This window comes from Penicillium psychrofluorescens (genome assembly GCF_964197705.1).
Source record: "Penicillium psychrofluorescens genome assembly, chromosome: 2".
NCBI classification, from domain to species: Eukaryota; Fungi; Ascomycota; class Eurotiomycetes; order Eurotiales; family Aspergillaceae; genus Penicillium; species Penicillium psychrofluorescens.
The window spans coordinates 2,866,243-2,886,047 of record NC_133440.1 but is presented as its reverse complement, the minus strand read 5'-3'; the positions used below and the strand labels follow the sequence as shown (position 1 = coordinate 2,886,047).

General features: G+C 50.9%; 8 protein-coding genes across 8 annotated transcripts; 3 read left to right on the top strand and 5 right to left on the bottom strand.

The window, feature by feature from the left end:
- Positions 1-81: 81 nt before the first annotated feature.
- Positions 82-984, bottom strand: PFLUO_LOCUS3272 (uncharacterized protein; the record flags this gene model as incomplete). Its single annotated transcript, XM_073780501.1, has 3 exons — positions 82-363; positions 423-654; positions 713-984. 3 exons carry the CDS (start codon positions 982-984, stop codon positions 82-84), a joined length of 786 nt encoding a protein of 261 aa, XP_073637349.1.
- A 2,405-nt stretch (positions 985-3,389) lies between these two features.
- On the top strand, positions 3,390-3,764 carry PFLUO_LOCUS3271 (uncharacterized protein; the record flags this gene model as incomplete). The annotated part of the gene is made up of 2 exons (XM_073780499.1): positions 3,390-3,454; positions 3,506-3,764. 2 exons carry the CDS (start codon positions 3,390-3,392, stop codon positions 3,762-3,764), a joined length of 324 nt encoding a protein of 107 aa, XP_073637348.1.
- A 578-nt stretch (positions 3,765-4,342) lies between these two features.
- On the bottom strand, positions 4,343-5,697 carry PFLUO_LOCUS3270 (uncharacterized protein; the record flags this gene model as incomplete). The annotated part of the gene is made up of 2 exons (XM_073780498.1): positions 4,343-5,536; positions 5,626-5,697. The coding sequence occupies 2 exons, from the start codon at positions 5,695-5,697 to the stop codon at positions 4,343-4,345; spliced, it is 1,266 nt and encodes a 421-aa protein (XP_073637347.1).
- Positions 5,698-6,035: 338 nt separating this feature from the next.
- Positions 6,036-6,518, bottom strand: PFLUO_LOCUS3269 (uncharacterized protein; the record flags this gene model as incomplete). The annotated part of the gene is made up of 1 exon (XM_073780497.1): positions 6,036-6,518. The coding sequence occupies one exon, from the start codon at positions 6,516-6,518 to the stop codon at positions 6,036-6,038; it is 483 nt and encodes a 160-aa protein (XP_073637346.1).
- Positions 6,519-6,864: 346 nt separating this feature from the next.
- Positions 6,865-7,472, top strand: PFLUO_LOCUS3268 (Translation initiation factor 1A; the record flags this gene model as incomplete). The annotated part of the gene is made up of 2 exons (XM_073780496.1): positions 6,865-6,885; positions 7,044-7,472. The coding sequence occupies 2 exons, from the start codon at positions 6,865-6,867 to the stop codon at positions 7,470-7,472; spliced, it is 450 nt and encodes a 149-aa protein (XP_073637345.1).
- Positions 7,473-8,398: 926 nt separating this feature from the next.
- PFLUO_LOCUS3267 (uncharacterized protein) lies at positions 8,399-10,683 on the bottom strand (the record flags this gene model as incomplete). The annotated part of the gene is made up of 6 exons (XM_073780495.1): positions 8,399-8,902; positions 8,984-9,845; positions 9,899-10,025; positions 10,076-10,330; positions 10,379-10,513; positions 10,569-10,683. The coding sequence occupies 6 exons, from the start codon at positions 10,681-10,683 to the stop codon at positions 8,399-8,401; spliced, it is 1,998 nt and encodes a 665-aa protein (XP_073637344.1).
- Positions 10,684-10,972: 289 nt separating this feature from the next.
- PFLUO_LOCUS3266 (DNA repair protein RAD16) lies at positions 10,973-14,237 on the bottom strand (the record flags this gene model as incomplete). The annotated part of the gene is made up of 8 exons (XM_073780494.1): positions 10,973-11,887; positions 11,938-13,021; positions 13,071-13,547; positions 13,597-13,648; positions 13,698-13,768; positions 13,818-13,905; positions 13,965-14,142; positions 14,190-14,237. The coding sequence occupies 8 exons, from the start codon at positions 14,235-14,237 to the stop codon at positions 10,973-10,975; spliced, it is 2,913 nt and encodes a 970-aa protein (XP_073637343.1).
- A 3,447-nt stretch (positions 14,238-17,684) lies between these two features.
- On the top strand, positions 17,685-18,510 carry PFLUO_LOCUS3265 (uncharacterized protein; the record flags this gene model as incomplete). Its single annotated transcript, XM_073780493.1, has 2 exons — positions 17,685-18,265; positions 18,345-18,510. The coding sequence occupies 2 exons, from the start codon at positions 17,685-17,687 to the stop codon at positions 18,508-18,510; spliced, it is 747 nt and encodes a 248-aa protein (XP_073637342.1).
- Positions 18,511-19,805: the final 1,295 nt, after the last annotated feature.

Below are 19,805 nucleotides of genomic sequence, written 5' to 3'. Positions count from 1 at the left end.
TAGTTGTCCAATGTCATGCGTAAAGGAAAAACCCCATACATCCCGTCTGTAATAAACTGTCACAAAACAGCAACTCATATATTATACATTCGTGTATGTCATTCCATAGGTCGGGTCCGAGACAGAGGTATAGGCTGCTGTGTCAGTGACCTGTGACTTCTTAAGACGGTCGTGAGCCAAGTTCCGAGTCACAATGCCAGCCAAAAGGTAGATCGTCATAATCAGAAACTCAGGCAGGGTGCCGAAGACCACTTGAATGGGCAGACTGGCCGCAGATGAATATCCGTACTTGAATGCTGTTACAATGGCGTATATGACCCGTATTCCAACAAGTGGCATAGCAACAATGAGAGCAAGAAGCAGCTATACAAATGTCAGCTAGCAACTCATGAAAAAACCGCAAGGACGAGGGACTCGCATACCTTCTTTTCTCCTGAAAGTCTGCGGCTGTGTGCCTTTGCTTTGAACGACAGAACAACGAACGCAGTGACGATCAGCCAACCCATGGCAAAGACGATCATGCCGACTTTCAACAAAGTGGGATTATTGCTACTGGCGGCTGCCAGACCGATTCCTCCTCCAATGACAAGATGGGCGATGACCGTGCCAACAAAACCCAGGAACGGAGAAAGGGTTGGCTGGATAGAGACGTTGCTGGGATCTTATTAGGACCGTCAAAGTGATCCACGAGGACGAAGAAAAGAGAACTTACGACTCGCGCATAATACCCAAAGCTGCGAAAAGAAGAGGAGACATGCCAATTCCGACGATGATGGATGCAGCCGTATTGGGCTTGCCGGTTGTGGAAAGCGCATGATAGGCCATGCCGTTGCCAGCCAGGCGTAAACCACACATGAGTATTGCATAGAGCCAGCCTAGGACCCCGTGCTTGCCGTGTTTTATGAAGCAGTAGATTGCGGGGAGAATAGCCAAGGCATAGAAGGCTATGTTGGTGAGTTCGAGGGATTCGGCTGAGGATGCCATGGTGAAATTGTCTCCAAGAGTTGGCCTGGTAGAATGTCCGAGTCAAAGGACAGACTTGGAAATAACTTAGTTATTGTAGATGAATTGAAAGAATGAGATGCAAATGATCCCGGAAGACCCCAGGCATTTTATATCTGCTACCACGGCTTGAACATCTATATTTCTTTTATCAGCCTGTTTCGACAGCCACAGAGAGCTACCTCGCAGGCTGCCATATTGGGGCTATGATGTTGGGGGCTGTGAGCCACACAGATACTCAGTGTGCAGATCAGCGCCTGTGTGGACTTCGGACGATTCCAGCCCGGTCAACTAGGGCTCTGATTGGCGGGACAGAGCGCTTGCGGGAAAATAGAGAAGAAACCGAAACCGAGTTTTAGCGTGGGGTTCCGCGCACGTCAGATTTGTTTCGAGGACAGAAAAGGCTGTACTTCACTCACTCCAAATGTAGAGCGGAGCTGAGTAGCCCACGGAATGTGCTTTGCTATCGGCATGAGGCGGTGTTCACCCTCGGCGAGAATGCCAATTTGCCCGATCTGCTGTAGATTGCAAATTAAGACTAGGTACGTTCTTCTTGACGTTCTTGTTGATTATCGTGATATGGGACACTATCTATCAAAATAAAGAATCTAGCATACTCCGATTCACCTGAGGAACGGTGGGTGCGCTCTTGAGTATCCCTTTTTCTTCGGAGACTGAATTGAGAGCCCAAACCATAGTCCACTTCCATTCAGGGGGCATAATACTGTTGATGCCGCGCACCTCTCGCTCCGGGATGCCACGAAGCCACCAAGTATTCTCAATATTTTTCGCCAACGCAAACAAGTATGCCAAGATCACCAAAGCCCGTGGTCGTCTCTCGTAGACAAAATCGAGGAATTCACCGGGTACGATTGGTGCAAACCCGGTGAAGAGCCTGCGAATCACCCCGTCCGGCTCGTTGGTTTGTACGGCCATGTATAAACGCTCTAGATAATCGATGGTATCTTTGTATACCTTCTCTGTTTTCTCGTCCATCTCTTCTTGATCGCGACGATACTCGAGAAGAAAATCAAATGTTTTTTCGGGGCTCTTGTAGGGTCCCTGGAACCACACCCTTGGCTGGGCCAGCAGTAACGGACATAGGCGCGAGTTTGAACGTACCAACTGGTGGTAAGACTCTTTCAGGACAGTGCGAATGCCACGTGCCATTGAGAGCCATAATAACGGGGGCTCATATGGCTCCGTGGAAGGCTCCGATCGCAGGAATAAAGCGTAGAGCGAGATTAATATAGCGTTCAAGCAAACGGATTCGCTTGTGCTCCTATCAAGCTTGGCTGCCACCGGGCGATGTTGCTGAAGAGAAGAATCGATATAAGAATGACAGATGGGGCGCAAAGAAGCTGCTTCGTCTGGACAAAGTGTGGCGCGGTGTGCCGCACCTAGGGCAAGTAATGTGTGCAGGAGAGGCTCATATTCAAAGGCCATCTGAGGAACTGAAACACCCCACATTTCACGCACGCCCGCGACTTGGGCCGCGGTCATCGTCTCTGCAGTGGCGGTTACCCAGTGATGCATCAGGCGTAACTCAAGGACCCGTCTTCCCCCAAGCTCTGGAGAAGGCAGTGAGGGTTTAGGGGTTTCCTGGGCTGTGCGTATTGACAGCGCGTTGGATGGCTTGGGTTGAGTGGGATCGTAGAAACGAGTGGTCAATGAAGGGTATTCACATGCTACACGGTGGCGGGCGCAGTGATTGCATTTGGGCCGCGTTTCATCGCACTGCGAAGATGTTGGCATTCCCTCCGAAACAAGCCCCCCAAGCTGAACTATCTCTTACCTTGACCTTGCGTGATTTGCATCGAAGACAGCCTCGGGTGGATTTCCGATGATCCAACCGGGGCGGCATGGCTGTGCAGTAGATCGATCGCACCTGAAGAAGATCAGAGGCTTCGGTTTCGGCCTTGCCGAGTCAGCTCGGTTTCGGGATAGTCAGCCGATTTGGAAAGGTGAAGGTGCAGAAGCAGATTTATTACCTCCAGGAGACGCCACGATTTAGGCCCCCCCCCCCCCCCCCCCCCAAAGGGAGTTCGCTTTCGATCTCGGATTGTTGCATACTTTTGGGAATAGCGTGGGAGATCGCGGTTGGCAATTGGCTGGGGGAGACCCACAAGGCTGTGCGGGTTCCATGAGATCACCGACTCTATGGCATTGATGGCAATGTCTATACCAAATCGAAGAACTCGCACTGCCTCAAGTAGCTAGACACCAGCGTAGATTTCTGAGCTTAAATACGTCTTCAAAGCCCCCCGAGATTTGACTGCAATCCATTCAATCTACAACCGTCGTTCAAACAGCAAAGCTTTTGACCTGTCTTTCTCTCTTCGATCTCAGTCTACTTTATCAAATCCTCCAATTCTTCACAAATCACCATGGGTCTCATCAGAACTGGTCTTACCTTGGCTGGTGGCTACGGCCTCGTCAAAGCCGCCTCAAAGTAAAATACTTCCCCTACCCACTTCTCATACATCCTAACAGTATTCGACAGAGCTGCGAATGAATATCAAGACAAAAAGGACCAGCGCCACAGCCAACCCCAACCCCAGTCCTATCCCGCCCACCAGCAATATGGCCCCGGCGGTCAAAATCAACAAATGGGCTACGTGTACCCAAACCAGATGAACCATGCCTATCCCCAGTCGCAACCCCGCGCTGTTGAGCCCCAAATGAGGAATGGAGAGGGCGCCCCGCCCTCATACTATCAACATGGGTCGGCCCAGGAATATTATTCTGGAAGAAAAAACTAGAGGGATCGTGTGGAGAGTGGCTGGAAGTGGCCAGGATTATTGTTTGACCCTTTGTTTCTGGAGTTAGTGTAGCTTGTGGCGTGGACATCTGGGCTCTCGCGTTTGGCATGAACAGGTCTAGAAATCAACAATGCAATTCCGAAATTCTACCGCAATAACTTCTTCCCGGATTGACTCACTGAGTGTGGTCCACTTGAGTACCCGCTAAGCATATCTATATCTCCTGATAATATTGTGACCCGTCTGCAGTCGTTTGATCTAGGAGATAGCTCACAAAAGAGGCCGTTTTATCTACGGCCGTTTATAATGTTTTGTGTATGAATCGATAATCGAGTCCAAGGGTACATTAGGAAGAAGAAACTATAAGATACCTGACCTAAGAATTATCTACGTACTGTACAATACAACAGTAAGAACACAACACAGCAGAGGGCAGAACAATCCAATCCAGACGTCCTCATCGACAAACGTAACGCAAAGCAAGAACGGGATATAAGTGAAGTCGTAGACAGACGCCAAAGTGGGCAAACTCGAATGAATGCAAGGAGAAAGACAAGAGAGTCACGGAATGCGATTTCCTAGAGCGGGACTTCGTTGAAGTCGCTCTCGCCCTCTTTGCCCTTGTTCTTGACGCTGCTGCCGTTACTCGTCGTCGGCACGGGCTCTTCTTCTTCCTCGGGCATGTTCTGTGGCAGGGTGTTTGACTCCTTGTTCTCGACACCGTTCTCTTCTTCCGTCTCATCTGGTGATGTCTCGGATCGCGTCTCGCCGTTCTGGTAAGCATGTTCTTCTGCGGGCGGGTTCTCGTCCTCCTCTTCATCCTTGGGTGGTGGCGGCGGAGGGGGTAGGTCGTCTTCCTCGTCTTCGGAGCCGACCTCATGCGTCTGTGCCTGTGGCCGCTCGCTTTGCTCCCCACCAGGGAACGGCGTCAGAGGAGGCTCGGCTGTGGTCTGGACCTGCTCGGTGCTCTGCTGAGGCTGCGTGCTGGGTCGGCCCTGGTTGGCGGTGGTGGATGTCGACAGAGTCGAAGTGGTCCGCTGGTGCGAAGAGCCGTGAACCGGGCCCAGCTGGCGCGCCTTCGGGTCTGCATCGAGATAATAGCCTCGGACCCCGGCGATGGTCCCCTCGGATTCGCAACGGTCTACCCACTCAGGCACCACGACGGGGATGTTCATCTCCACGGCCTTCTCCCACAGCGGGCCTCGTCCCTCCGTACAGACAAAGTGGGTAGTATCAATGCGGACGGAATCAATCATCTTGCCACCAATCCGGTCCAGTGCGGCACCCAGAGCCTCCTTCCGTTGCGGATCGATGACGCCGGGCGTCACGGTGATGCCCGACAAGTCGGTCATCTTGTGTGTGCGACAGGTCAGCTTCTCGGACTGGTATGTGCCGGCAGTGGTGCGCAGAACGAGTCGGAACGTGTACTCGGTGTGAATGGCCAGGCCGCTGATCTTGGTGCTGCGCGTCTCGAGCGGGCGGGGGATGGAGCCGGCCTTGGAGCCATTGCGGTATAGAGAGAGCGACTTGACGGATGCGGTGGCCATATCGATCGGGTCCCATTCGAGGACGAGCGAGGTCTGCGTGGCGTTACGAAGGCGGAGCACGGGGGGCGAAGGGGGGTTGACGCCGTATGTGTTCAGGATCCGCTTCTGGAGGGATTGGAAGGCCGATGCGCTGGCTGTTTCGGCGGCGTGGTTGCGCGCGACCGTGATGTCGACGATGCTGCCGGAGGCGATGTTGCTGGGGAGGAGGACTGAGGGGAATTCAATCTGCCTGAGTGTTAAAAGGTGTTCCTGGCGAGGGTCGCAGTGAGTGCCTGGCAGACAGGCACCACCATTCACCAGGGGCAGTAACTTACCAGGCGATTATCCTGGGTCAAGAGCACGGCGACGCCGGCGTCTACCTTGCCAACGGTCAAGGAGACCAACATGATGGCGGATGTTGGATGATGGGGATTGTTGTTGGGGGAAGTGAGAGGGTGAGTGAAAGTTGGAAGGTGTTTGCTTCCGCCAGATCGGCAGTCGGTCGGGTTCAAGGCGCGGGAGCTTAAAAGTCCTTTGTTCTATATTTACCTACCACAGGTCTTCCCAGGTGATTATTGGACCTATTCTAGGGTTATGGACTGATCAAGAGATTCAATGTTGCTCAATGTTGTGAAATTGAATTGATGAGAGAATATAATAATGTACAGCCGAGTCCAACGCCATGCTAATGCACCCACAGTATCTATGCCATCGCCATCTGATACAAGTCAGGATAACCCTCGAGTCATGGGTTATCTGAATATGAAGAGACACTCGCATCCTCGTCACGCGCCCTTTTCGCACCACTCGCCCACTGTCTCAAGATCCTCTCGAGAAGAGAATCAGCATCTCGCTGAACATCCTCAAAGCTGCTCAAGACGCTCTGCGGACGAGGGTGGATATCAACCGAGCCTGTCAGGTCCCATTTATAACGAAGCAGACCCTCCGCCGTCCGCTTGCCGTCCGGATCAAACCCCTGCTTCCTCAGCGCGTTCTGGAACGCCGTGCGAGTCCGCCGGCGGCTCCACGAGCGCACCATCGCCTTGTACTCCAGAAGCTGCACGATGGACACCTGCCACCATAGAGTGTTCCGGTCCCGGTGGGCATACATGTGTGCGATCTTGGGCCGGATCGGATGGAAGGGAGAGGAGAGATAGCGCTTTGCAATGGCGGGGGTTGTGTGCTGCGCATTGTATCGCATCACCAGGTTCTTTGAATTCAGCTTCATTGCGAGGCGGGAGGGAGGGAGGGAGGTTGCCTGTAAGAGTATTCGGAGGAGTGGCTAGGGTGGCATGCTGATGGTTTAAGCTATGAGAATAATAATCATCATAATATGTATGGCCTGAGAACAATACGAAGCCACAAGTTCAAGCGGTGAAGATGGTTCCTGAGGCAGCCACCGCCACAGGGATTAGGTCAGCACCAGAGATTTGAGCAGGCACACTGACTTCGCTCTCTGACACTCCCACACTTCACGCACACCGGTCCGGGACCGTCCTTCTTTCTTTCGTATATCTTTTGAATTACGAACTGACCTCCGAGACAAGTCCTCTTCTCAGGTCCCTCCCACCGCTATGCCCAAGAACAAGGGAAAAGTAAGAATGAGAACTCTGCTGCTGCCCCTCTTTGTTTGAAATGTGGAATGTGCACGACCAACCCCGCCACCAAAACCACCATCACTGTCGAAGCCCACGCTCTACACCCACACTCTACAACCAAAAAAAACAAACATATACTAACTTCTCTCAAATAGGGCGGTAAAAACCGTCGTCGTGGAAAGAACGAAAACGACAATGAGAAGCGCGAGCTGGTCTTCAAAGAGGAAGGCCAAGAGTACGCACAAGTCGTGAAGATGCTAGGCAATGGCCGCCTCGAGGCACTCTGCTTCGACGGCGAGAAGCGTCTAGCCCATATCCGCGGCAAAATGCGCAAGAAGGTGTGGATCAACCAGGGCGACATCATCCTGCTCTCGCTGCGCGACTACCAAGACGAAAAGGGCGACGTGATCATGAAGTACACCGCCGACGAGGCCCGCTCCCTCAAGGCCTACGGCGAGTTGCCTGAGAGCGCCAAGATCAACGAGACCGATACCTATGGTCACGAGGGCTTCGAAGATAACGTCGAGTTCGACGAGGATCGCGAGAGCGAGGATGAGAAGGACATTGATGTCGATGAGCTCTAAGCTCGACCCTCTATTTCAACTCGTGCTCTCTGCCCTGCAGGAGTGCAGGAAGGCTTTTCTGCACTCTCTCCCTGTTTCGCCACCTTCCCTCCTCCGGCTGGCCGCGCACCGTGGTTCGACAGGCTATACACAGTTGAATAGCCATCTACCATTCGGCCCGCGACGCTGTTCTCCGGATGAGATGGTTGCGAAACTCGGCCAATTTCCCAGGGTATGAAGCAGCACAAATCGACCGAGAACCCGGGGGATTGCGTTGATGTTATCAGTCTCTTCCTTCCGGATTCTCATGTTACAGAGGATATGGCTGCAACGCGCATGATGAAACTGCGTGCTTGTCTATTTACATTGCATTGCATGCCCATGGTTCGTCTTGCTTTGCCTTCATTTCGAAAACGTTCCTTTTGAATAGAGTTATGAAGAAAGGGTTACGAGAATTGAAAAGTTGATCTCATGACGATGTGTTTTGTAATACAGAGTTCCAAAGTAGAAAACTGGCGCCATTAAGCCTAGATGTTCATCAAATCATATTAGAGTTGGCCGCATCCACAAAGTTGATTTACGTCGCGTGGCAATATCCACGCCTATTTGCAGCCCGATAATGGCTATGAATGTTGCCGAATGCACGATCATTGAAGCCGTAAGAATAATCAACCAGATCTAGAGCGTTGATGATGGAAGCAGGTTAATTGTCCTAAATGGGTTGGAGGTGAAGAGAGAACATAAAGGCAATCATAATTAAGGCTTCCCGCCTGGGGCTGTGTCGCGAGCTTACAAGAACCCCGATAAGTAAGTAACTATTACCATCAGCTCAGATTCTATTCGTAAATTCTAGTCCTTTTAGTTCGATCGGATGCAATATGTGTCCAGCCCATGCCCCTTTCTCTCTCTAACATGCAATAACAAGAAGAACACCAGCCCTACCTCCCTCAAGAGGAATCCAAACTCCCCTTCCCCCCCATCGACCCTTCCACACACTCCCCATCCCCAAACATCGCCTTCGCTGCCGCCCCCCAAGTACTCTCCAGCTCTAGATAATTCTCCACCGTGTAAAAAAGCCGACACTCTGCCGCCTCATACACAAACTGCAACGGCGTCTGATTGTCATCGGGATCATACTCATTCCTAAGATTAACACTCCCACCCCAAGCCAGCGATGGCGCCAAGCTCGGGCTGGATGCGTTAAAGGCTCGCCACTGGTCGGGAGTGAGGAGCGGCGACGAGCTGTTCATTGAACGGGCGATTAGTTGCTCTGCTTGCTGGATGTATCCGTTGATATAGTTGATCTGTAGCGACTGGCCGCCCTTCACGCCGCCGACGCTTTGCATGGGTGCCTTCTTGGGACGGCCGCCGAAGACGATGGTGCGTACGCCGACGCGCTTCATTAGCTTTACGAAGAAGGCGCAGGTTGAGACGCAGTCGCCGTCCGTTATCTGTTTGTCATTTGTTAGTGACTGTTTAGTCTGTGGGAGGAGATAGATCATATTGAGCGGGAAGAGAGGAGAGACACGTACGATGGCAATATCCTCTGCTGAGAACGGGGCCTGTCTGGGATTCAACGGGACAGGCCCGAAGCCATTGATTGGGAATGATTTCGTCGAGGTGGTAGTGAAATTGAAGTTCGCCAGCAGACTCGACGACGCAGAATCCAGTATCTCATGCGGACCGTACAAGTCTTCCCACGTGCCGAATCCGCTTTTCTGATCTGGCGTGACCATCTGCCTGTATGCGAAGATATTACTCGAGTCCGTAGTGTTGGAGCGCGAGTATGCCATGGTGAGGTACTTTGCCGTTTCGTGGGCACGGAACCGCGTCGCGGTGTAAGGGAAAGCGTCTGGGAAGAATATGCGAAACACATCAATGCCGGTGGTCATGTAGCCGCCTGGATTTGCGGTGACATCGATGAGGATTTTCTTCTTGCCTGCTGCGGTGGCATTCTGCAGGAAGGTCGTGACTACGCCGGCGACGTCCTGTGGGTTGGAGGCGAAGGTGGGGAGGAAGATGATTCCCGTGTCTTGGAGATGGGGCGCGTTGGAGAAGTATCCAGATACGGAGCCGCCGTCGGTTGACCAGGTTGTATTGGGGAGGCCCGGGATGTCGGATGCTTGTTCGGCGTCTGCGGCTGTTGCGCGCAGGGAGGAAGACGAGCTGTCCTGTGGTAGGCAGTAGATGTTGAATAGCTCTGTGCCGTTCTGGTACGAAAAGAACCGTTCGGCTGGGACGGCGATTCGCTCGATGGTTGTGACACTGCCATTGGCGAACGTGAGGGATAGTCGTGCGTCGTCGGTCCAGGCGTTGGTGGAAGACCAAATCCCGTTCGGCGTGACGGGCGTGTTGGTGACGCTGCGGGCCAATGCCGGAAACACTCGGTTGTATCTAATATGATTAGAGAGGAGAAAAAGCCGCGGAGAATAGTAAAAGAAACATACTGCGCATCTCGGTCTTGGAGACTCTGGCTCAACGCATAAGATTCGAGATACTGAGCCACATCGATATCATTTATAGACACAAGCGCGGAGACAGTCGTCGAGCCAGCCTGCAGGAGCTTTGAATCATCTATGCGTGTCAATGTTCATGCTCAAGCAGTTTTGAGGGCAGAACCTTACTCAACGTGTACACCTGCGGCAGTGCCAGTCCATCAGTTGACACCGACACCAGAGGTAGATCAATCTGATACTGAAAGACTGTCTGCGAGCACAGATCGAGCGTCAAGTGGCCATCATACGCCGACTGAATGAGAAGAGACAAGTCCAGATCCATTTCAAACTGGCTTGAATAGGTCTTATTCTGGACTTTATTTATGACGGAATCAACACCTCCCAGCAGATCGGTGGGAGGCATCATATACCCGGATGGGGGGTCTTGAAGACATGTTAGCTCCAGCTTAATAAGATTATGAGTTGACTTACTCTTGAGAATATCAACAGTCGACTGAAATTCCAGCGTCTTGCGCAGCTGGCTCAAGAATGTGACAGCTCGGCCGGAGTCAAAGGGCATCGAGAGCAGACACTCGTGCGCCAGGTCAAGCGGCACGCCGACCGAGGCTGTGAACCATTGTCAGTAACTTACTCCCTCGAATCAATCCCAAACAAAACGCACTTTTGCTCTGGTTGGCATCCTCCACCAGACTGGTGACGTGGGCGCAGGGCTCATCTTTCGCGAAGACAACACAGGGCGCAGCCAACGCGACCGCCAACAACACCGGGAGATACATGGTTGAGGGGAAGTCGTTCGTTCGCTAGGTAGCCATTTTCAGATTGTTAGTTAACTGATGTTCGGTCTTCTCCACCTTCAGGGGGATCCGATGGACCCTCTTTGCGTGCTGGGGCCGGGCGTTGACTGGGCGTTGCTATTATTGTCAATCCGGCGGATCGCCAGTGTTTCACAGCCGTGCCAAGACGAGCGCAACTACAAGGACTACGTGGTATATATAAAAAAACCCTCCATCTATTCCGATCGGCGTGGCTCTGTGTGACAGGTTCTCTCCAGTTTTATCCAATTAACTAGCCGTCAAATACGCTCTTCCGAAAGAAGCCCACCATCTTGCGTGCGGCCTCCTTCCCAACCAATGGATCGAGCTGGTCGATGTCCATATTCGCAATATCGCTAATGTTCTCCGTCTCCAGTATCAAACGCTCAAGGGATTGCGGCGTCACTCCCGGCACAGCACGCAGCATGTCCTGCGGAAGTAGATTGAAGGTGCGATGCTCGATCCCGGCGACGGCCATCATATTATCTCCAGAAGAGGCAGATAGGTCCATGTCAAGACCGATTTGCACCGCACGCAGCGGGTCTGGTTCCGGGGCGTTCTTTTTGAGCTCGGCGAAGATCTCGGCGGTCTGGTAGGGTGAAGACGACCAGATGATTTTCAGCCGCGGAAACGCGAGCGTGAGAAGCACGAGCAGATGCTGCGCCGATTTTGGGTTCGAGGGGTTGGCCAACGAACCGCTACTGGCAGAGGTGGTTGCTGCACCCGTCGAGGAAAAGCCATAGTCGGTAAAGAAATTCGTGCCGGCCGAGATGGACGCAAAGGAGTCGAACGTGAACGACTTGTTCTGGTCGAATTCGATTAGCAGTAGTGGGTTCTTGTAGTGCTGGAGCATTGTCTCGGCTTGATTGTAGAGACGGCCGTTGCGCAGTGAGGTGATCAGGTCGCGGATCGATTTGCGCTCCACGCAGATGTCTGGCGTGAGAATGTAGTCGCCCACTGTTAGCTGGCAGGGAATCACAATCATGTTGTTCCCGTGCAATAAAGATGGGAGCGCGCTTCGAAACTCCCGCACATCTACCACAGCCCGAGGAGGAGATGCTGTCGCGGCGAGTCGCCCTCCTCCGGCAATACGGGTGTTGACCGTTCGAAGAAACTGTTCCTGTGGATCTTCGGCGCTCTTGTCGTGCGTCAGGGTAACAGCCATATTCTGGCAATCTGGTCAGTAAATGGGTTTCAAGTCTGGAAGGCAGAACCTACGCCCTTTTCCTTGATCAATTTCGTAAAAGAGTCTTTCTCCCGCCGCACGGCGCTCAGGTACCGTTGTTCCTCGACCGAGCCACCATAATACATGAAATATACCTTCACATTTCGACCCAGATGAGAACTGCGGTAGACCTCCACCCGCCGGATGAACGCTGGGTCGGGCTCGTACATGATAATGTATCGCGGGCGGACTTCCTCGAGGATATGCTCATCCATGTCACCGTCATACGGGTGAATCATGACCAGATCGTTCATATCGTACAATTCGTAGAAGTCGTCCATACCCTGAAGCTCGTCAAGAACCACTTCTTCTTTCTGCATCTCCTCCACTTCGGTCGGTTGAAGTTCCTCGAGTAGGTTAGCGACCTGACCCGGTTGCTCGACTTCGGTCTGAACACTGGCATTCGGCACGCGTCCAGCAGCCGAGGAGATTGCTCCCCCGCCACGAACTCGGCGGCGTTTATTTGGAGGCGGCCTTCCTTGTTGCTGTGGGGGAGTCGATGATTGCTGACTTTTTCCGTCTTCGCTTGTAGCCGACAAGTTTCGGTTGACGTTTGAAAGCGATCTTTTCCAGTTGAGATAGTCTCGTAGGCGCCGCCGCATGAGCACTTCTGCAGAGCGGTTATCATCGCTCAAATCCTCGTCTTCTTTGCTTTCTAATCTATGGGCAAGCCGCGCATGCATAGTGCCAATGTATTCTCGAAGCTGGCGCCCAGTGCGTTGGTCATTGCACATAATTAGTATTGTACCATTCGACTCGTCCAGATTTGTCGGGTGGAGATAAGCATCATGCTCAATCTCTCCCAAAACTTCTGCTAGAACATTCCATTTGGGCAGCTCCTCAAGCACGGGGTCCAATTCAGAGGAGAAAGTGATGGATGACGACGGGCGAGCAAGGTCATTGCCAATTTTCCCTTGATAAACTCGAGACTTCGCTGTCTGGAAAAGTACATGCGCAGCATCAAGGAAGAGCCAGGGGGAGTAGTTGTGTTTGTTGGATCCAGAGGGTGGAGAGTGGGCAGCCACAATGGTGTCGAGGTATTTAACAAACGACACCGCGTCATATGTGAGTAGAGCACTGTCATCTTGTCAGAAAAATGTTGCCAAGTGGCACGGCTTGCACGTACTGAAGAATTGCTCGAAGATCACCCAGATCGCTAACAATTTGCCTGGTCCTGAAACTCACCCGATGCCAGATAGGGTCCAGTTGGCGTCGAATGGAAATGTCAAAATTTCTGTGCAGGGCACTGTCCAGTGTCCACTCTTCCATATCCAGGCCCGTGTTGGACTTTCGCAGTTCGCTGATACTGATTTCGACGCATTCAAGAACGGCATTCTGTATTTCTCTCATTTTGTCGCTCATCGGGACTTCCAACTCAATCACTTCTGCTTTGCGATGTCCTTCTAGCGATTCGGCCACTGCAACATGGAACCGTGGCCATAATGATGCCTTGCGCAGGAACAGATTGCGCAACATGTTAGCCAGTGGAGCGAACCCAGTGGTGAACGGTTCAGGGGAGTCTGAGAAGGCCTTGAAAAAGCCACGCTTGTTCGTTTGACGGTAAATTCGAATAATGAACGCCTCAAGCGAGGTTGCCACCACCCTAGCATAGAATTAAGTCATGTCACATTCGAGATTTGTATTGATCTTACTTATCAGCGTGTAGTACGACCATTCCTGTCACCTTCTCGGGATCCAGGAGTTCTAGAAGATATATTAGCCGGAATTTATAGAAATGTGGTCCTTCACATACTTGATAACAGGTCAACCACCAAGATTCTGGATGTCACACTCAGAATACCGCCTTGGGCATAGATGCGTTCACTGGGCACTTATCAGCGTGGTTGCGGACCAAACCATCTCAAATACCCACCGCATCGGCACCGTCGCTTTTTCCGTATTGATGACCTTCAGTCCTCTAGCAAGGGGAGCTTTGCTGGTGGCATAATGTTCCGCCAGAGCTTTACCCCACATCAGCGTCCGTCCTGATGCCCGAGTGTGGGTGTTTTCACAGACATACCTTCTCCGATCCATTCATTCTCCCGCTCATCCGCACCCACCACCAAGACCAGGTTGTTGCCAACGGCATCGTAAAAATGAAGCAGGTTGGTGATCAAGTGCAGGAGTCCCAGGCCGCGGGCGAGCACGACAAGCTCATCCTCCTGGCGTAGTTCGGTGAAGATGTCCTGCTGATATTGCTAGGCCTACTGTCAGCGCCAGCAGATTTGAGTTTCAGAGTGCTTACCAGGGGCAGTGACAGCTTCACCGGCACATTGCTGCGTTCGGGTGGCATGAGGAGCCCTAGTTGACGCGTGAGAGAACGGCACGGAGTTGCTCGCGAGGAAAGAAGGCGCGTGGTCACGTGGTAGCCTATGATGCAATGGAGGAGTATAAGAAGAGAGTAGAATTCAAAATTTACATCTAGAGTATGGGGACCTGTGGAATCGACGCCGAAAATGGCTCCCCTCTGTAGTCCCAGCCAGGGTCCCTCCCTCCTCGCCCTGCCTGGCTGGGCGCTTATAAGATGCTCCTTCTCCCCCCTCTAAGAACTAGTATGGTATTGCTTACGTTTCTGAGCCGAGCTGTTGACGGAAATTACGGCCATTATCACCGGCAATACGGATCTACAAGTACCTTTCTAGGTGAGAGGCGAACCTAGAAGGCAAACACCAATTGACACTGCCGCCCTCCCATACCCAGACTGAGTTTTCATGAATTCATGTCAACCACTCTTTGGCCGTAGGTAGCCTGCTGAATGCAGGAGTCTATACAGAACTAGACCTGGTTAGAAGGGGGTTCAGATAAAGAGATTTGTTTCATTTAAGAGATTTTACGCAGTGTAGGATGAGAAGAATATAAATTGACCGAGGATAAATCCGGTTATAATCGAATTCGAACTACTCACACGTGGTAATGACTGTCGTTCAATCCCTAGTTTCATTCGATTATCCTCCGATACTAACCTTGCCACAGTTTTTGGTAGCCAGGTAAACTGTCACACTCATCATAAGATTCACCTACTTGTACCACACTGAAGATCTTGTGCCAAACTAATTTTGTGCTTTCCTTGCATTTTCGATGTGATCCGAATCAACTTTCATCGCCTCGCCGCTGTTTTTCATGTCCAGAAACTGTAGGGGATCGCCTTTATCGAGATTTGATTGGAAGACAGCGACCATGTCTTTATCCCCAAACAATGCGCCCACTTCTTCGAGAGGCTTCCCTCCTGTATTGGGATAGAACCAGACAACAACCATGGCAATGGCATCAAAAACAATGAAAATGATATAAAATTTCCAACTGATCGTGTCGAACGCTGTGGGCGACGACTGTAGCCAAATGATGCTCGTCACACAAAGAGTGCACATTCCAAGAGCGTATCCCTCTCCACGAGCGTACGTCGGCCATATCTCTGCGATATAGGAGAACCCTGCGCCCTCGACAAAGAGGCCAAAGAAGACGACATTCAGAAAGAGCATTGCGGCGCACGCGCCCAATCCTGCCTGGTTGGTTGTTCCTAGATAGTATTTCTGCAGGACGGCTTCTATAATGACAGTGACCCCACAGGCGAAGTAGCCGAACGACATCAACTTATTTCTTGGGAATCTGTCGATAATAAACATGCAGACGGTGTTCACTACCCATCCGCACAATTGGTAGCCCCCTTGAATTTGGAGAACAGCGGCGCTGTCGAATCCTAGGCTTTTATAAATGAGACCACCATAGTCTAAAAGAAAGCATCAGTCTAGGCTCAGTTGTAGACCTATAAGGAAAGCCACGCAGCAATTTGAAAACTTAGATCAAATCAAATAAACACATGGACATAAAACGAGGGTAACGCTCACTGTTGACAACCAGAGCACCTGAACTCATTTGCGAAAAGGTTAGGAACATAGCAATGAAGGCACGCTTCCTCAAAGATTTCGTTTTAAAGATATTCAGGTAACCGGATTTAATACCCACCGACTGTGCATTGTCCAATTGCACTTGTTGATGAATCTGATACAGCTCTTTCTTTGCAAAAAGATGTTCGGGGTCCCTATTATCTGAATGTAGTCGACGAAGAATATCCCATGCTTCATCTGTTCGACCGTTGGATATAAGGAATCGAGGCGATTCCGGAATCCAATAAAGTCCGATCAAGAACAAGGAAGGGAACAGTGCGGCAAGTCCTATCGGACCGCGCCACTGGTTATCGCCGCCACCACTGTAGTAATAAAATCCAACACCAGTGTAAGTGGCGGCAGTATAACCAAAATTGATCATTGCGGGGTGAACCTGCATTAACAGACCCCTTCTCTTGGGCGGAACCAGTTCGGCCATCCACATGGGAATGGTTGATAGCATCTGGAATGAACCCCAACCCTGAAAGAATCTGAATGTGATGAACATGCCGATGTGTTGGGAAGCTGTCACAAGAGCACTAGCAATAAGAATAATAAGTGCTGCAAGAGCAGCGCATTTCTTGCGCCCATATTTGTGCACAATGGAACCGCTGAAGAGTGAACCAAAGACGCCTCCGGTATAAAAAATAGCACCAGTAGCGCCGATAAGCGCCGTAGAATTTGATGCGGTGTATAGATGCAGGCTCTGGTACCACGACGGCTGAGAGAGAGTTGTCGCGATGATTGAACTAGCATATCCCATGCTGGTCGAGCCAAATCCGAGGAACACGAGTATGAATATCACACGTGGATTCATGCCGGTAGCGACCACAGCATCATCTAATTCTGGGGATCCGGCTTCATGCCCCTGACAGGGATCATCAGCGTCTTGGGTTTGGGCCATGTGAAGAGACTTCAAAAGGGCCAGAGAAAACAGATTGTCTAAGTGATTGTGAACTGGCTTGAACGGTCCGGGGTAGCGAACGAGGAAGGAAAAAATGAATTTACTATAGAATTCTCAAATTGGTTTATTTTTTTCTCAATTCTTGGAAAGCAGTGAGCTATGTATGGGGTTCTATAAAGGTGAATTTAGATTCGAGTGGCCGAGGTGGGCCATTACCTCGGGCCAGGGGAAATGGAAAGCCTTGAGTATTTTCACCCCAATGTGCTAAAAGAGACCGAGGGCAGTCAACCCGACTGGTTATGATTCCTATGGCTTGAATAACATAGGGATGCATGGGATTCCACGTACACTCGATGGGACCAGCGAGAGGCTCGGACTATGAGCTTTTTGAGATCATCCAATAGGCTAGCCACCACCTTTTAGCTGTCGGCAGGCACGACAGCACTCCCGCATAGTAGCATATATATAGAGCGAGCTACATCAGGGCGAATGAATTCGTCATCATCATCATCCGCGAAGCTGCACCCGTAAAGGTGATAGCCTTGCCTATTATTGGGGAAGAAAAGAGAAAGAAAGATGGCGCAAAGTCAGGCGGAAGCTGCAATAAAGATTTCAGCTGGAGCCCCCTAACCGCAGGGGAAGGGGACTAAGGACGATTAAATCACCAAGGGGCCAGATTCCCACCGGAAATCGATAGGCAACACCTGCGCCGGGTAATTAGAGATCTTGTCATCTGTTTGCAGAATCACCTTGCCTCGGTAACTTGACTTACGGCGGACAGTCAACAGCCTATGGGATACATTTGAAATGCATCTGGCTTGCCGCGGAACATGACGGGTTAAAGACCAGGCATAGCTATATAAAAATCCAGAATGCATGGACTGTTAGAGACGACCATCAAGGCTATTAAGTTTTCTTCCACCATCTCAGAAAGACCTACCTACCTGTCCACATGACTGCCATCTATCCGGACCTTCAAGGCAAGGCGATCGTTGTCACCGGTGCGTCCTCCGGCATCGGACGCAAATTAGCGATACAGCTTGCCCAGCAGGGGGCCAGTGTCGGGTTACTGGATATCGTAAAACCCGACGAAGTTGCCGACGAAATCCAGAAGCTCACCAAGCAGGCACGCGCAATCTCCTTAGCCGTAGATGTCGCAAAGGCCGACCAAGTGGACGCTGCAATCCAGCAAGTATTGAGTACATTCGGTCGCCTAGACGGGGCAGCCAATGTGGCCGGGATCGTGGGCGACAGGCAGGCATCGGATACCTCGCACGGACTTGAAAACCTGAAAGATGCGGATTGGGACAAGATTTTGAGAGTTAATCTGGACGGCGTGAAGAATTGTTTGCGTGCCGAAATCAGAGCCATGAAGGGTCCGGGCTCCATTGTGAACGCGGCCTCCATCTCAGGCCAGATGGCCAACCCCTTTGCCACCGCATACTCAGTAAGCAAATGGGGAGTAATCGGGCTCACTAAAGGCGCTGCCGGGGAGGTTGGCAGCCGAGGGATTCGTGTGAACTCCGTTGCTCCGTATGAACTCGCCACCTTCCTCATTGCCTTTCTGTCTCTTATACAGCTATTGGTTAATGTCTATTGACTGAATACCTAGGGGCCCGGTCAAAACTGCTCTGACGGAGTCGCTTGGCCAAGAAGCTCTGACTCAGCTCTTCGCTCCACGAATGGCACTTGGCAGGATAGCGGACCCAGAAGATGTCACGCCTGCTTTTATGTTCTTGCTGAGCGATGCATCGGGGTATATGACTGGAACGGTATAAGCCCCCATTCTTTGTGTGCAATTTTTCCTACGTATCTTCAACCCAAGGTTGGTGTGTAACTGACTTGCTGCGGCTATCCCAGGTTATCAACGTCGACGGTGGCTACATGTGAGCTGATCGAGCAAGCCTGCTGCGTGAAGTAGAGGGGAGGTCTTAGGATTGGAGCTGAATTCCTATAGATTAGGGATGTTGGTCCTTTCAATAGATCTCATAGAGCAATGGCATGACTCAGAATTTGAACCAAGAAAACTCTTTGGAGTTAACATTAATATAGCTAGTCCCGTTCAGTTTTTATAGAAAATTCATATTATGATTAACTGTTATGTTTTTATATTCACATCGAATTGTTCTTACTGCTTTCATGAAACCTTCTCTAACAACGCTGAAGCATGCATGAGGTTGATCTATAACATATGGCTATACGTAGCTATCTTGGGAATCTGTATATGAGCTCATCTCCGGGCCATACGGTTGCGGTGACCCAAAATTAAATCGCGGCTACTGGAAAGGTTGGCAATATCTTGAATAGAAGCTTTTAGGACGCTGCGATTGGTTTTGAGAAGTTAACCTGCAGAACACTGCTAGATTACTAGGCCTACGTGGCTACTGGCCGTAATCGTCCCAGGGCTTACTCCCGAGATTGAGCGAGGCTCGCTAAGCCTTATGTCAAATAATCAAAAGCTATTATAGTCCAAGAAATAAGGTTTGAGCAAAATAGGTGCATGCGTCTTGTCAATAATGGGATTTCACTGTTTGAAAGACACAGGTCCTCAATTTACAAACCAAATAGATAACCAATATTAATAACGAGATCGTACGGCCAGTCGGGGGAGCAACTTTCGAGCGTTCTCAAAATTGATCATGTCTCGCAGCTCCGGACTCATTTCATAATTCTCCATATCTTCCAGGAACGCTGAATAGGCAGGAATTGGTGCACACGGAGAATCACTCCGTTCTCAAATCAGTATTCAACCATTATTTGAGGATGTTAACTTAGACTAAATAGAATATGATTATGTGGCATCATCTTCGACACCAGATCCATGACCTGAGGAGCAGATAGCAGTGCTCAGTCATAAGAAGCTGCGAAAGTGTTCCATCGCTTGAGCATGCGTGGAGAGGGGTTTGTTTATTAATTTTGATTATTTGGTCTTTTGCTATGATTCTGTCGCAGTAAGTCGAGTATCTGCTGTTCGAGATGCTAAGCTAATATTGTATAGATTGGGGCCTATGATTCTCAATCATCATAGGGCAGATGAGCCGTTTCCAGTCAAGGTCGCCCTAAGAAGTGAAAA